General features: G+C 43.8%; 1 protein-coding gene across 7 annotated transcripts in view; it reads left to right on the forward strand.

The window, feature by feature from the left end:
* Nucleotides 1–15,108, forward strand: part of SLC4A8 (solute carrier family 4 member 8) — a 103,865-nt gene that overhangs the window by 64,328 nt on the left and 24,429 nt on the right. For all 7 annotated transcript variants that reach the window (XR_004286955.1, XM_032348234.1, XM_032348236.1 and 4 more), the window contains 6 exons: nucleotides 1,906–2,080; nucleotides 2,682–2,815; nucleotides 3,603–3,848; nucleotides 8,691–8,796; nucleotides 9,392–9,553; nucleotides 12,494–12,607. Coding sequence is in view for 6 of the 7 variants with exons in the window: in XM_032348234.1 (XP_032204125.1) it covers nucleotides 1,906–2,080; nucleotides 2,682–2,815; nucleotides 3,603–3,848; nucleotides 8,691–8,796; nucleotides 9,392–9,553; nucleotides 12,494–12,607 (937 nt within the window). In the remaining variant the exon portion in view is untranslated. The remainder of the gene's footprint in view (nucleotides 1–1,905; nucleotides 2,081–2,681; nucleotides 2,816–3,602; nucleotides 3,849–8,690; nucleotides 8,797–9,391; nucleotides 9,554–12,493; nucleotides 12,608–15,108) is intronic.

The raw sequence follows: 15,108 nt of genomic DNA on the forward strand, positions 1-15,108 counted from the left end.
GACAGAATAGCATCTGCCCTGTGTCTACCTGTGCCCTCAGTGCACCTGGCTAGGGGAGAGAAGGCATTCACATGGAGAGAGAGCGAGAGCTGGCTGGGCCTTCTCCCCTGGCGCCCACGTTCCAGGCCTCCTGGTTCTCCTCCAGGCTCTCAGGCAGAGAGAAAGAAAGAGCTGGCCAAGCCTCCTTTCATGAAAGAATAGCTCATTTTTTGTTTTTAGCTTTTTATTATGGAAAATTTCAACCACATAAGACAGAAGAGAGAATGGTACAATGAACCCCTGTGTGCCCATCAAGAGTGATGAACACTTTGCCAATTATGTTTCATCTATTTCTCCCCACTTAATTGTTTTATTTTTATGTTTTCTAGATTATTTAAAACCAAATCACCGGTATCATGTCATTTTACCTGTAACTACTTCAGTATGTATCTCTGTTTGATGAGGACATTTTAAAAAACAACTCTCATGCCATTAAGATATCTAACGCAATTAACACTAATTCTTTAAATTGTCTAATGCTCAGTTCATATTCAACTTTTTGTGATTGTCTTAGCAACATCTTTTTAGAGTTATTTGCTTAACATAAGATCCAATCAGGAGTTGCATTTGGTTATTATGATCCTATTTTATAACAGCTTTCCTTCCTTTTTCTCTGTGCCACTGATTTGTAGAGGAGACCAGGCCATTTGTCCTGTAGAATGCCGAGTGACTCTTTTTGCGACTCTCCTACCAGCTTTCACTCTGATATAGGGACTCCACTCTCAGAAAAAGTAACCCCATTTGAGAACACTACTCCTCCTTGGTGTGGGATATCTTGCTCTTGATCCGTCTCATCCTTGGGAAGTGGAGAAGGGTCCCCAAAGTCCTGCCACCGAGTCCTGTTGATTCTACTTCCCGATTAAGCCCTTGAATCCGTCCACTTCTCCTCGTCCCAATCCACTGCCTCCAGTCTTGCCCACATTCCATTCATTATATCTCTGCCAGACAGATCCTTCCAGAATTCATGTTTATGTTGTTCTCCTGTTTACAATCCTTCAGTGATGTGACATGCCATTAGCATAAGGTTCTAATTCTGTAAAACAATTTATAAGGCTCTTCGTGACTTGGCTTCTCCAGCTTCTCCAGCTTTTCCATCCTCGCCTGTTGGCATTGGCTCCTCAGTCTCCCCCCACCCCACTCTCCCCATAGTTCGGGCAGCCATGCGCTCTCACCTCTAGGTGGCGCCCGTGCTAGCCCCTCTCCCTCATCTGGCTGACCCCTGATCTGTTCTCTGAGTCCCTGCTGAAATGTCCCTCCCTGTCTTATGCTGTCTGCGGGGGCACCCTCACTGCACTGCCTATCTCCTGCACTAGACTGTGGGTCCTGGAGAGAAGGGCTGTGTTGTCTTGCTCACTGCTGCCTCTCTAGCCCCTGGCATAAGGCCTGGCACGAAGTTATCTGCTATTACTTGTCAACTGCCTGAATGAATTATTATGCTAATTTCTCAACAGGAAGGTGGGTGGCTGTTCAGAGCAGGAAAGTGCATGTGATGGGGCTTTTAATGTAGACTACATATACTAAAACTAACAACTTTAATACCTTGAGTTGGTTTTGTACATTTCTTCCTAACAGCTCAGGATTTGAAATTTGAAGCTATTACTTAATTTCACGTTAATTTTTTGGAATGGGTAACATGCATACCCAAATTCATCCTTTTTAGGCTTGGGATAATCAGTCAAACTCACACCCTTAGCTACAAATAGAATCTGTGCTGACCCCCGAGAGATCTCTTGTACTTGGAGTCAAATTGAAGCCAAAGTATGTCTTAGTACAGAACACATCTGAAGGGCTTTTCAAATGGGTGCTGTTCAGATCCTTTCATGGAAGCGGGACCATGTCAGCGGTCTGTCTGCCATGTTTCCACAGGCTCTTTGGGGGCTTGGTGTTGGACATCAAGCGGAAGGCCCCCTGGTACTGGAGCGACTACCGGGATGCACTCAGCTTACAGTGTTTGGCCTCCTTTCTGTTCCTGTACTGTGCCTGCATGTCGCCTGTCATCACCTTTGGGGGATTGCTCGGAGAAGCCACTGAGGGACGCATAGTAAGGACTTTTAACCACTTCTGTGGGTCCCTACACAAGACTTAAAGTACTGTGTTGCCAGTCAAGTCTGCTGAAGAGGAAAGCTCCCAGGCTAGAACCAAGGAGATTAAATCCTTTCCACTGAATTACTGTGGTCTTCTGACTTCATACAGTGAAGCAACACAGTTTCCCCTTTAGAATAGACTCTCTTCCACTTGAATATCAATTTCAGTGGTTGATGGCCCAGTTGAATTACCTGGTGCTCAAAGGATGGAAAATGATACATCAATGTCATTTGACATTTGAGGTGACTCAGTGATGGCTCGTTGTGTGAATGGTGTCATTGTGTTTTCTGTGTATATTTCCATATACTGAATGGAGTCACCGAAGAACAGGACTTAGTTAAGGAATCATACATGGTTGGATTTGGGCACCTGAATCATCACAGTGGTACCCGTTTACAGGGGTATTAGACAGTGTGTACTCTTCACTCTTGCTAAGATGAAACACAAGCAAATGGCTTGTCAGGGCACACAAGAGATCTAAGTCAGGAATGTACAGAAGCCCACATTACTGGTTACAGACGGGTTATGGACTCTGATGATTTCTTTTCCCCCCTTAGAGTGCAATTGAATCCTTGTTTGGAGCCTCCATGACTGGGATTGCCTATTCCTTGTTTGCGGGACAGGCTCTCACCATCCTAGGAAGTACGGGGCCAGTGCTTGTGTTTGAAAAGATTTTGTTCAAATTCTGCAAGTAAGACATTTGGTTTTCTGAAAACTCTAACTCAATGTGTTAATTGTGCTCTTAGAATTGAATGCCAGGATCCTAGGTGAGGGTAAGCAGGCAAATATTACTGAATTTTACTGGATTGTAAAAACCAGAAGGACGAATATCATTTGGTTTGTTGTCCTGTCCCCCAGGTAGTACTGTACTTAAAATAGTGCATCTCCCAGTCTTAAAGAGCTTTATTAATGGCCCTCAGCCATTATTGAAGTCTTGGCTTTTTATCTTTAAAACAAACAAACAAACAAACAAACAAAAAAACTTTCCTAGCTAATTCAAATTCCTCTATTTTTATTTCAAGTTCACTTTTAATTTGGCCTAATACACCCTCTTCATATTCTGGTTGCTAGTGATGTGTGGAGACTTGGCAGAACCCTTATCTCCCTACTTTTCCTATAAAATCTTTTCTCCATTTTGTATTAGGAGTGGGAATATGTAGAACAAGGGCCAGCTCCATTTTCCTAACTGCAAGAATAAGATCTGAATCACGTTGGCCAAAAATGACAGGAATGCGTGAGGGCTCTTCCCTCCTTCTCCACTTCCCATGTCCTTGCTGTGGCAAATACCAGCTTGCAGAGCAAATCTTTTGTCACAGCTGTCCCTGGGCAGCATTGAGGAGGGAAGTACAGTTAGAATTAGGGACAAACTGGGTTGCAATACCAGAATGGGTACTATGAGACAAACTAATTACATTTCTGACCCTTTGTCTTATAATTCATCCATCCATACTTTCTGATGAACCTTGGTCTTGTTTCAGAGACTACGCTCTTTCATACCTCTCCCTGCGAGCTTGTATTGGACTGTGGACCGCCTTCCTGTGTATCGTCCTTGTGGCAACTGATGCCAGTTCCCTTGTCTGTTACATTACCCGCTTCACAGAAGAAGCATTTGCCTCCCTGATTTGCATTATTTTTATCTATGAAGCCATAGAAAAGCTGATTCACCTGGCAGAGACCTACCCCATCCACATGCACAGCCAGCTGGACCACCTTAGCCTGTATTAGTAAGTATGGTTTCTACTTGTCTTTTCTTTTTTTCTTCCTTTTTTTAAAATTGTGCAGGGAACCTGACTTTATGGGCTGAATGCAGTGTACCAGAGAGTACTTGTAGCTTGTGTTAAGGAATAAGGAAGTGTCTTGGCCCTCTTGCTGGGAAATAGGGCTGGGGATGTGGAGACCTGGAGAGGAGAACAGTCAGGAGTGATGATGGAGAGGATGGACTAAGAGAGCAGAACAGTCAGGAGTATGGCTTTTGGTTCAGGCACGAGACAAAAATGGGCTGCAAAGGTGGGGTGGGGGGAATTCAAGTTAGTTGTTGGGAAGAACTTTTTACAAGGATTTGAGAGTCCTTGGAGCATGTTTTCAAGATTTTCTGAAAATATATATAGACTATTCTTCGGAATCATTAAGTAGAGATATAATAATAATTCCTTAGAGATCCACAAGCCTCTTACTTTGTTTCCTAAAGATCTAATAATCTATTTACTTACCTAGATTTCAACCCAAGAGACTCTATTCTTTGCATGTTTAAGACAGTTCAGATCAGCTGGAAAAGAAGCATAGTATTTGTCTGTGCTCTCAACCATCTAGGAGAGTCTAGTCCTATAAAACATTTCTTATCTGGAATAATATTCTCCAAATTATGACTAGAGACCCTCAACCTTTAGCTCTGTCCATCCAGTTCACTCCCTGCTGGCTGTACCTTTCTGATGTGGTGGGTCTGGTTGTGAAACAAACAATTTCAACCTGAAAGTATCTGAGCAGAGAGAGCACACTGCCAGGAGGTGTCTGCCACCTAGCTATGGATACACTTCTATAGATTTTGCTTATGGATTTATTAACCTTTTAAAGGTCTGAATTTATAAAAAATTTGTTAGATTTTTGAAATTACTCCTTTTTTTTTTTTTGCTTTTTAAATTTTTTATGTTCAGTTAGCTACTGTATAGTAAATAATTGGCCTTTGATGGAGTGTTCAGTGATTCATTAGTTAGGTATAACATGCTCTTCACAGCACATGCCCTCCTCAATACCTATCACTCTATTATCCCCTCCTCCCACCCACCTCCCCTCTGAAACACCCGATTGTTTCTCGGGGTCCACACTCTCTCATGGTTCATCTCTCTCTCTGATTTTTCCCCCTTTGCATTTCCCTCCCTTCCCCTATGGTTCTTTGTGCTATTGCTTGTTTGGGATTTCATCAGATAAAAAGCTTCTACACAGCAAAGGAAACAGTCAACAAAGCTAAGAGGCAACCCACAGAAAGGGAGAAGATATTTGTAAATGACATTGTAGATAAAGGGCTGATATCCAAGATCTATAAAGAACTTCTCAAACTCAACACTCAAAAAACTAATAACCTAGTCAAAAAATGGGCACAGACACTTCTCCAAAAAAGACCTACAAGTGGCTCAGAGATACATGAAAAAATACTCGACATCATTAGCCATCAGGGAAATTCAAATCAAAACCACAATGATATATCAACTTACACCAGTTAGAATGGCAAAAATTAACAAAACAGGAAACAACAAGTGTTGGTGAGGATGCAGAGCAAGGGGAACCCTCTCACACTGTTGGTAGAAATGTAAGCTGGTGCAGCCACTTTGGAAAACAGTATGGAGGTTCCTCAAGATGTTAAGAACAGAGCTACCCTACAACCCAGCAATTGCACTACCAGGTATTTACCCCAAAGATACAGATGTAGTGAAAAGAAAGGGCACATGCACCCCAATGTTCATAGCAGTGATGTCCACAATAGCCAAACTGTAGTAGGAGCTGAGATGCCCTTCAACAGATGAATGGATACAGAAGATGTGGTCCATATATACAATGGAATATTACTCAGCCATCAGAAATGGTGAACACCCACCATTTGCATCGGCATGGATGTACCTGGAGGGAGGGATTATGCTAAGTGAGATAAGTCAAACAGAGAAACAGTTATCATATGGTTTCACTCATATGTGGAACATAAGCTGTAACATGAAATTATTTTAATAATTACAAAATAACAACCATTAGGAAGTATGGTCTTTAAAGCCTTGTGGATTGCTGATTGGCATTGGGGTAACGTTCATTCTTTGACCTTTTAAAAAATCATATATTCATTTAACAAAATTTGTTGAGCACCTACTATGTGCCAAGTACTTTTTTAGGCCCTGTCATAGGGCATGACAGATAAAGGATCTACCTTTATGAGGCTTATATCCTAATGAGAGAAGACAAACAAAAGTACCCAGTCTTGGATTGAGTAGGCTTTGGATCTGGATACTGTAATTCTGTGTTAATAAAGCTCAAGATGGTATTTTCCATATTTGTCTTCCATTGTTTGCAGCTAGAACTCTCCAATTCTTTAAATTATTTTATGTTGGTATTTGTGGAACTGATTTTTAAATTTTTAATTGATTATTTTTTATTTTATTTTATTTTTAAAAAGATTTTATTTATTTATTTCTTGGAGATGGAGAAAGAGCACAAGCTGGGGTAGGGGACAGAAGGAGAGAGAGAGCAGACCCCTCGCTGAGCAGGGAGCCTGACCTGGGGCTTGACCCAAAGACCCTGGGATCATGACCTAAGCTGAAGGCAGATCCTTCACTGACTGAGTTCCCCAGGCATCCCTGGACTGATTTGTTAAGAGCAGTTTAGGTTCATAGCAAAATTGAGCAGAAGGTACAGTGAGTTCCCATCTACCCTCTACTCCCACGTATGAGCAGTTTCCCTGCTATCACCATCCCATATACCAGTGTTAAGCTTGTTGAAGCAGTGAATTTACATTGATACATCATTATCACCCAAAAACCATAGTTTACATTCGGTTTCACTCTTGGTAATACACATTCTGTGAGTTTTGATGAATCTGTAATCTGTAATCTTTGATGATATACCCCCCGTTATAGTATCATACAGAATAGTTTCACTGCTTTAAAAATCCTCTGTGGGGGCTCCTGGGTGGCTCAGAGGGTTAAAGCCTCTGCCTTTGGCTCAGGTCATGATCCCAGGGTCCTGGGATCGAGCCCCACGTCAGGCTCTCTGCTTGGCGGGAGCCTGCTTCCCTCTCTCTGCCTGCTTCTCTGCCTACTTGTGATCTCTGTCTGTCAAAAAAAAAAAAAAAAAAAAATCCTCTGTGCTCTGCCTACTTATCCCTTGCTAATACTCCGAGCCCTGGTAATCACTGGTCTTTTTAGCATCTTCATAGTTTTGTCTTTTCCACAATGTCACATAGTTGTAATCATGCAGTATAGAGTCTTTTCAGACTGCCTTTGTTCACATACTATTATCTCCTTAAAGGTCTTTTATGTCTTTTTAATGCCTTGATAGTTTATTTCTTTTTAGTGCTGGATAATAGTCCATTGTCTAGGTATAGTATAGCTCCTGCATTCATTTACTGAAGGACATCTTCGTTGCTTCCAAATTTAGAATTGATTTTTAATTTTTATTTATTTTTATTATTATTTTTTATAAGATTTTATTTATTTATTTATTTATTTATTTGACAGACAGAGATCACAAGTAGGCAGAGAGGCAGGCAGAGAGAGAGGAAGGGAAACAGGCTTCCTGCTGAGTAGAGAGCCCTATGCAGGGCTTGATCCCAGGACCCTGAGATCATGACCTGAGCAGAAGGCAGAGGCTTTAAACCAGTGGGCCACCCAGGCACCCCTGGAATTGATTTTTCAGAAGATTTATTTATTTACTTGAGAGAGAGAGAGAGAGAAGGAGTGCGCGGATTGGGGTGGGGGAGCAAAGGGAGAGGGAGAGAGAGAGTCCCAAGCAGATTCTGTTCCGAATGCAGATCCATGACCCCTAGATGACAACCTAAGCAGAAGCCAAGAGTCTGATGCTCAATCAACTGTGCCATCCAGGCACAGCTGGAATTGATTTTTCATACGTAAATATAGGACTTTATAGCTCTCCCTATTATTTTTCACTTTGTTGGTTTCCACCTCTTACAGTCTGTTGAGATCTTTTTGTATTTTGATTTTGTCACACTATATCCTTAGAAGGCATGCTCATTAAATTTACAGATGATACAAAGTTGGTGGGAATGGCTGTGTTCATTGTGTATCCTGGGAGCCAGTTCAAGCATGAAGCATGTTGGGACTGGGAGGCAACATGGTGACCAGTGGGTGGGCAGATCCGGTCTAGTTAGATGGAAGTGGAGGCTGCTGTGGTGGGATATTTCTGGGAATAAAGCAGTGTCAGGAAGAGCTTGCATCACAATTTCAGGAGACTGATTTTTATTTATTTTTTTTTTTCCCCAAAGATTCTATTTGTTTATTTGACAGAGAAAGAGTATAAACAGGGGGACAGGTAGGCTCCCCACTGAGTGAGAAGGACTCTGGGATCATGACCTGAGATGAAGGCAGATGCTCAACCGACTGCGCCACCCAGGCATCCTGAGACTCTGATTTTTAGGACAAGAATGTGATGGGATATAAGGAGCAGGAGATATCCAGGCTTGGAGGAGACTGTTGAGAACTGACTGGGGTATCAGGTCCTCCCTGCTCTGTAGATTGAATTTCATGGGAAGGGTCTGAGAGGAAGAAACTAAGCAGGAAGCCACCAGGGCTCATTCTGGGCATGTGAGGTGCCGAGCTTGGTTGTTGGCACAATTTAATTCAAGACCCACATGCTGATTTGTGTCTGTCTTTAGTAATGGCTGACTGGAAAATAAGGATGTGGTTGGGCTCACGAATGGGCCTCAAGCAACAGGACCAATCTCAGGGAACTGAAGGGGCAAAAGAGCAGCAAGGCAGGCTCTGACAAAACTGTTAGCCCATGCATGGCTAAAAGTATTTAATGGAATACTTGGCTACTTTCTTCAGGAATCTTTTTTCTTTCCCCCTTAGCTGCAGGTGTACTTTCCCAGAGAATCCCAACAATCATACCCTACAGTACTGGAAGGACCACAATATTGTGGCAACAGAAGTCCACTGGGCCAACCTGACTGTTAGTGTAAGTCTGGGAGCTGTGTTAAGGCACTGTGACTGCCGGGGGGTGGTGGACGGGGGAAGCACGGCAGCCCTTCAGCAAGGTCTGGTGTTTTCAAAAAGAAAGTTCTTTTTTATTTAAACTATTCTTGCTGACCCTTTCCCCCTTCAGAAGTTCTGTTGTCTATAAAGGGAAAAGAAGATTGCCTTTCTCTTCTCTCCCACACACCCCATATCCGGTGCCCACTCTAAGGAAATATGGGGCATGACACCAGGCAGGGCAGGGGGCACACCCAGTGTGGTGAAGCTTGAAGAACATTCAGAATGGCAAGTGCTCTGTAATAGAAACAAACTGCCAGGCCCTCCCAGAACTGCGTGCTTGCTTGGGATCATCCTGGTTTCATTTCCAAAAGTGCCTAAGGACAAGAGGTTGTTGGAAGGGGCCCCTAGAAGTGGGAGCACCACAGCCCCCCGGGGGTCAGGCAGATGTGGCTGGTGGCCTGCGCTCCCCCGCGCATCCCTGGCCACTGTGTGGTGCCAGCGAGTGGCAGGCTTTGAAGGCCAGAGCTGTCGTTTCCCTTGTGCCTGCCTCTCATCACCCAGAATGCTTGTCCCTCCAGGAATGCCAGGAGATGCATGGAGAGTTCACGGGATCTGCATGTGGCCATCACGGACCCTATACTCCCGATGTGCTCTTCTGGTCCTGCATTCTCTTCTTCACCACCTTCATCCTCTCAAGCACCTTAAAGACATTTAAGACAAGCCGCTACTTCCCAACCAGAGTAGGTAGCATGCTCGCGCATGTCTTTTGCGATAGAATTATAATGTAACAGTTGATTCTCTGTGTGCTGAGTGGAGCGGCAGGTGGCCAGCCCCACACGTCCCCATAAGCCACACTATGACATTCTCCTCTCTTAGTGTCTGGCAACCTTTCCTCAACATGTGGTGGGGGATGAGGGATTAATACTTAAAAATTTTGTTTAAAAGTGCCAGGTGACAGGTACCTTGCTGGCTCATTCAGTAGAACATGCGACCCTTTCTTTGTTTTATTAAGTAGGTTCTACGCTCAACGTGGAGCCCAACCCAGGGTTTGAACTCACAACCCTGAGATCAAGACTACAGGTGAGATCAAGAGTAAGACATCTAACAAACTAAGCAATTCTTGCCCCCCAGGCATGAGACTCTTGATCTCAGGGCCATGAGTTCAAGCCCCACATTGGGGTTAGAGATTACTTTAAAAAAAAAAAAAAAAGTGTCGGTGGTAATTCTCATTTCCAGAATGCTGTTAAGTTTCATTTCCAGAATGTTGGGACATGTAGCTTAGAGATGGCTCCTAAATATAATAAATTGGGATGATCACTTTGGATATATAAAGGACCCCAAAGTCTCTTCCCAGGGATGGCCCTTGTGGCAGCTTGTGAAATCAGCGGTGACATTGACTGCAGTAGGCAAAATGCTCCTGAGTTGTTTAGCGTGACTGTTTGAAGGCTCAGCAGTCTTTCCTGATGCATATGGCATTGTTTGATCGCGACCAGCTTTAGTAGGACAGAATTAGAGGCTGGGTGTAGAGTGGCTGAAAGGGGCCACTTTTGCTTCGAAAGGGAGTTCAGATCAGGAGAAATGGTGGTTTTTCTGTTAAGGGAGGGTTCAATCAGGTATATTTGCAGAGCAGGAAGTCTACATGGGTGGGGAGCTCAGTTGATTAGATATTTACAGTACACACAAGCATGACTAAAACACATTCTTAGGTATCAGCAAGACCACATAGTTGTTAAGGGAAACATAGATCATATAAGCTCCGGGTCACTGTTTCTGGTCTGGACAATAGTTAGTAAGTGGTGGTTCTCTACTAGCTATTTGCCCAGGCCTGGGTTAAGTGCTAGCAGGGATAAAAAAAAGATTTTTTTTTTTTTAAGATTTTATTCATTTGAAAGAAAGATAGTGCAGGAGCAGGGGAGGGGCAGAGGGAGAAGCAGACTCCCTGCTGGGCAGGGAGCCCGATGTGGGGCACAATCCCAGGACCTTGGGATCATGACCTGAGCCAAAAGCAGACAATCGACCAAGCCATCCAGGAGCCCCAAAAGAAGTTTAGAACATGGTTTCTGCCATCATCTAGGGAAGGGAAACATATGAAACATACAGGCCCCTATGAGACAGTAATAGAGAGTTGGGTGTCAGGGCCATAGACATTCAGAGGGGAGAAGGGCCACTGGACGCCAGGCTGGTCAGATGAACCCAAGATGGCTTGCTATGAGGACGGGCAGGTACAGGTACAGAGAATATGTGTAACATTCAGAAAAGAACGAATACAACCAGGGGCAGGGAGCTGGAAAGTTCACGTTTCAAAGTCAGGTTAAGATATATTTTGGCCAAGATATATTTTGCTCGACTTCTGTTGGAAGTTCAGATTAAGGCAGGCACTGGGCACTTTAGAGATGTTTTATTTTATTTTATTTTGTTTATTTTTTAGAGATCAGATTTTTTAAAAATTTAATTTATTTATTTGACAGACAGAGATCACAAGTAGGCAGAGAGAGAGGAAGGGAAGCAGGCTGCCGGCCAAGCAGAGAGCTCGACTGGGTTTCATCCCAGGACCCCGGGATCATGACCTGAGCTGCAGGCAGAGGCTTTAACCCACTGAGCCACCCACGCGCCCCGAGACATTTTATTTTATTATAGCTACACTAAACTATAAAGCCCTCTGGGGCACAAAGCGGTGAGAAGTGTTATAGAGAAAATGAAGCAGGAAAGGTGTAGAGGAGGTGCTGGAGTAGAGGGTGGTGACTAGTGTCAAGTAGCATCATCGGTGAAGACCCCCAGGGGCAGGGGATGCCTGCATGAACACAAAGTGGGTGAGGGAGCTGCCTGACAGGTTACCCAGAGGAAAAGCATTCCAGGTGGAGGCATGAGCAAGCACAGAGCCCCTGAGCTGGGAGTGAGTCTGGCCCGAGTAAGAAATGACACAGTGGTCTGCGGGACTAGAGCAGAGTGAGTGAGCAGGGAAGTCCTAGAAGCTGGGCTCAGGGACGTGATGACTGTGGGGGCCTCAGTGGCCAAGGCCTTTTGGGTATTTGCCTCAGTGAAATGAGACACCATTTCAGGGTTTTCATGGAGGAGTGACCTGTTCCAACTTCTATTTTCAGTGATCAGCCTGGCCGCTTTCGAGAAGGGCAGAACAAGATTAAGGGTCTGCTGTACTTACTGGGACAAGAGCCAATGGTCATGTCGATCCGGGTAGGAACAGTGGAGGTGGAGACAGGTGCTCAGATCCGAGCTCTGTTCTAAGGGGGAACCAATAGGACTTGTGTGCAGGTAGATGAGCTGTTAGACTAAGGAAGAAGAGGAGTCGAAGCTGCTGCCTAGGTTCTTGGCCGGCACAAAGGGACCTTGATTGGTCGTAGAAAATCTTATTCCAAGTTCTCAGAACTATTGTCTCCGCCTGGGCATAAATCCTCTGAATAAAATTCTTCCCAGTCAGGGCGGTGACGTGAGAGCTTGGTGAATAGTTTCTTCTCCCCCATCATATCCACGCTTTTAGGGTGTTAGCCTGGGCATAGTAACATATTCCTATTGTTGAAATATGCTTATATTAATTCAGTTATAAAATGAAAGCATGCTTCTGAGGACTTTTAAAACTTGTATAATACTAAATCCTTTTCTACTGCTCTTTTTCTACTGCATTTAACCTAAAAAAACGCTTTTCCGATCCTTTCTCACGCCAGGTACGCTCCATGGTGAGTGACTTTGCTGTCTTCCTCACTATCTTCACGATGGTGATCATCGACTTTTTGATTGGAGTCCCATCCCCAAAACTTCAAGTTCCCAGTGTGTTCAAGGTAAACAGCTTTCAGGGCACTTGGTGCCCTCGCGTGGTTTCCCAGATAAGTTACTCCCCAAGGCCGTACCATACCTGAATCCTGTGTTCCTCAGTGCCTTCCATCTAAACTTTGCTCCTCATGCCTTACCTTTTAGAAGAGCAAACTCTGCAGGGTTAGCTGAGTTCAAGCCCCAAAAGTCCGAGAACAGAACCCTAAAGTGGTTAAGAGAACGGAAGGTCTTAAGATTTAAAACAATGGAATTCACATGTTTGCTTAAATACATACCACATTCTGTGGAAATGTGGGGTCCCTGGAACAAGTCTTGTTAACAGCGCTTTCATGGAGCATCAACTCTCTAAGGGCACTAGGAGGGATTAAGAAGCTGGATTAGGACTTGGCACCTGTTCTCAAGGATGGTGCTATGGGAAGAGGCGAGCGGGCCAGAGGGCCTTTCCCACAGGGTAGCGCTCCTACTGGCACAGCTCTTCAGCCCTGTTTCAGTGTTTCTTTGTTTAACTCCCTATAATCTATAATATTTTGTCCAAAATGTATACAAAAAAAGCAAACAAATGATCATATGTGGGGACTCTAGATCTGTTTAGGGGCACTGAGTAACACAGAGGATGGGAAGTGGAGGGGAGGGAAAGCCCTGGTGTACTCAGTGACCTAGGAGGAATCATACAATGAGAAGACAGGAGAAGCTGGAAAGAAGGAAGACAGGAATAAAGGCAGCCCCTTGACTTACAAACATCTCTATACCACACGCTTTTGTCTTCCCTTTCTCTCTCCCTCCCTGAAATAGACCTAGGTAAAAATATCTTTTTCCATAGTGCCTGAAAAATTTTTACTTTATTAAATGCACTGTAATGCCATCAGTTAGAAATTTGTGGATTAAAAAAACAGCCTCTTTAAAAATATAATTCCTCTGAGAATATGTCATTCTCACCATGTTTGAATGAGTGCAGTCAGCTTTCTCTCTAATACCTAGCTAAGGTCAACCCTCCAGGAGGAATGGATTTGGTGTAAAAATAAGTAATTCGAGAACATTAAGCAGTCCTTGGAAAGGTTCCCTGATGGGTAGGCTTAAGATAATCAGAAGGTACTGAATTTCTGGGACATCTGGGAAGAAGGCCTCTGGGAGGTAGGAGAGAGATGAGAAGGGAAAATTGGAGAATGTCAAGGAAAATGTTGCTCATTGGCAGGCCTCCCTTTCAGGAACCAAAGAAGAAATTTTCTTCCTTCTTTCCTTCTCTATTATGCCACATGGCCCCTAGTGATTAAGACCTGGTCTGAAGTCTAGTACTGTTACTAATGTGTTAATGTCAGTCAGAGGTTTGTTTTTGTTTATTTTTTTAAGATTAAAAAAATTTTATTTATTTGAGAGAGAGTGAGTGCAAGCGAGTGAGAGCATGACCAGGGGTTGGAGGTCAGAGGGGATAGGGAGAAACAGACTCCTGGCAGAGCAGGGAGCCCAATGACATGGGGCTGGATCCCAGGACCCCAGGATCATGACCTGAGCCAAAGGCAGATGCTTAATCGACTAAGCCACCCAGGCGCCCCATGTCAGCCAGAGTTTAATGAATTTTTATGCTGACTTGAGAATTTAACTTAGAACATTGTTACTAAGGAGACATGGATTCTATAAACTTTCAGAACTTAACCTATTCATAATTTGGGATTTGGTGGCATTATTGATTAACATTTGAATCCTATAGTCATGACCCATATGGACCCAACTACTTTGGATGTAGCAGTCTTTTCTTTGAAGATTTTTTTTTTTATTATTTATTTATTTGACAGAGACACAGCAAGAGAGGGAACACAAGCAGGGGGAGTGGGAGAGGGAGAAGCAGGCCTCCTGCTGAGCAGGGAGCCCGATGTGGGGCTGGATCCCAGGACCCTGAGATCATGACCTGAGCCGAAGGCAGATGCTTAATGACTGAGCCACCCAGGCACCCTGTAGTCTTTGCTTTGTTCATTGAGTTTGGGTCAGTTCTGGGCCAGTTTGTATCCCTGGCCTTTTATCTTCCATTACTACTTGCTAGACAAGGGGAACTTTTCTTCCCCAGAATACGCTGGAGGGGGTTTGAGGATCTAGGAGAGTTTAAGTATGTCAAAAACACCTAAACAAGATTTATGAACAGTAGTGGTCTTACAGGGATATTGGAGAGGGTCCTCGACCTAATAATAGTCTTGGGTTCTTCTCTCAAGTCTCTAGTACTTGGGCTCCAGTTTCACTGCTGATGGGAGAAGGCCTCTGAACCAACACAATCTGAGCCCATGAGCTCTATTTTGCCTTTATTTGTGCCGTGACATGTATTGTATGGCTTCTGGGGGGATGAGTCTGAAATCTGGAGGTAGATAGTAAAAATTATTTATATTTGCCTTAATTATAATTGTATTAAAATTCTTTTTTGACAGTGGATTTTGTTATTTTACTTGGGTTAATGTTCAGATAAAGCTGCTTTCTCTGTATGTGGGTTTGGAGAGTAAGAGAAGGAAGTGAAGGATTGATGAAT

This window comes from Mustela erminea, chromosome 6, assembly GCF_009829155.1.
Source record: "Mustela erminea isolate mMusErm1 chromosome 6, mMusErm1.Pri, whole genome shotgun sequence".
Classification (NCBI taxonomy): Eukaryota; Metazoa; Chordata; class Mammalia; order Carnivora; family Mustelidae; genus Mustela; species Mustela erminea.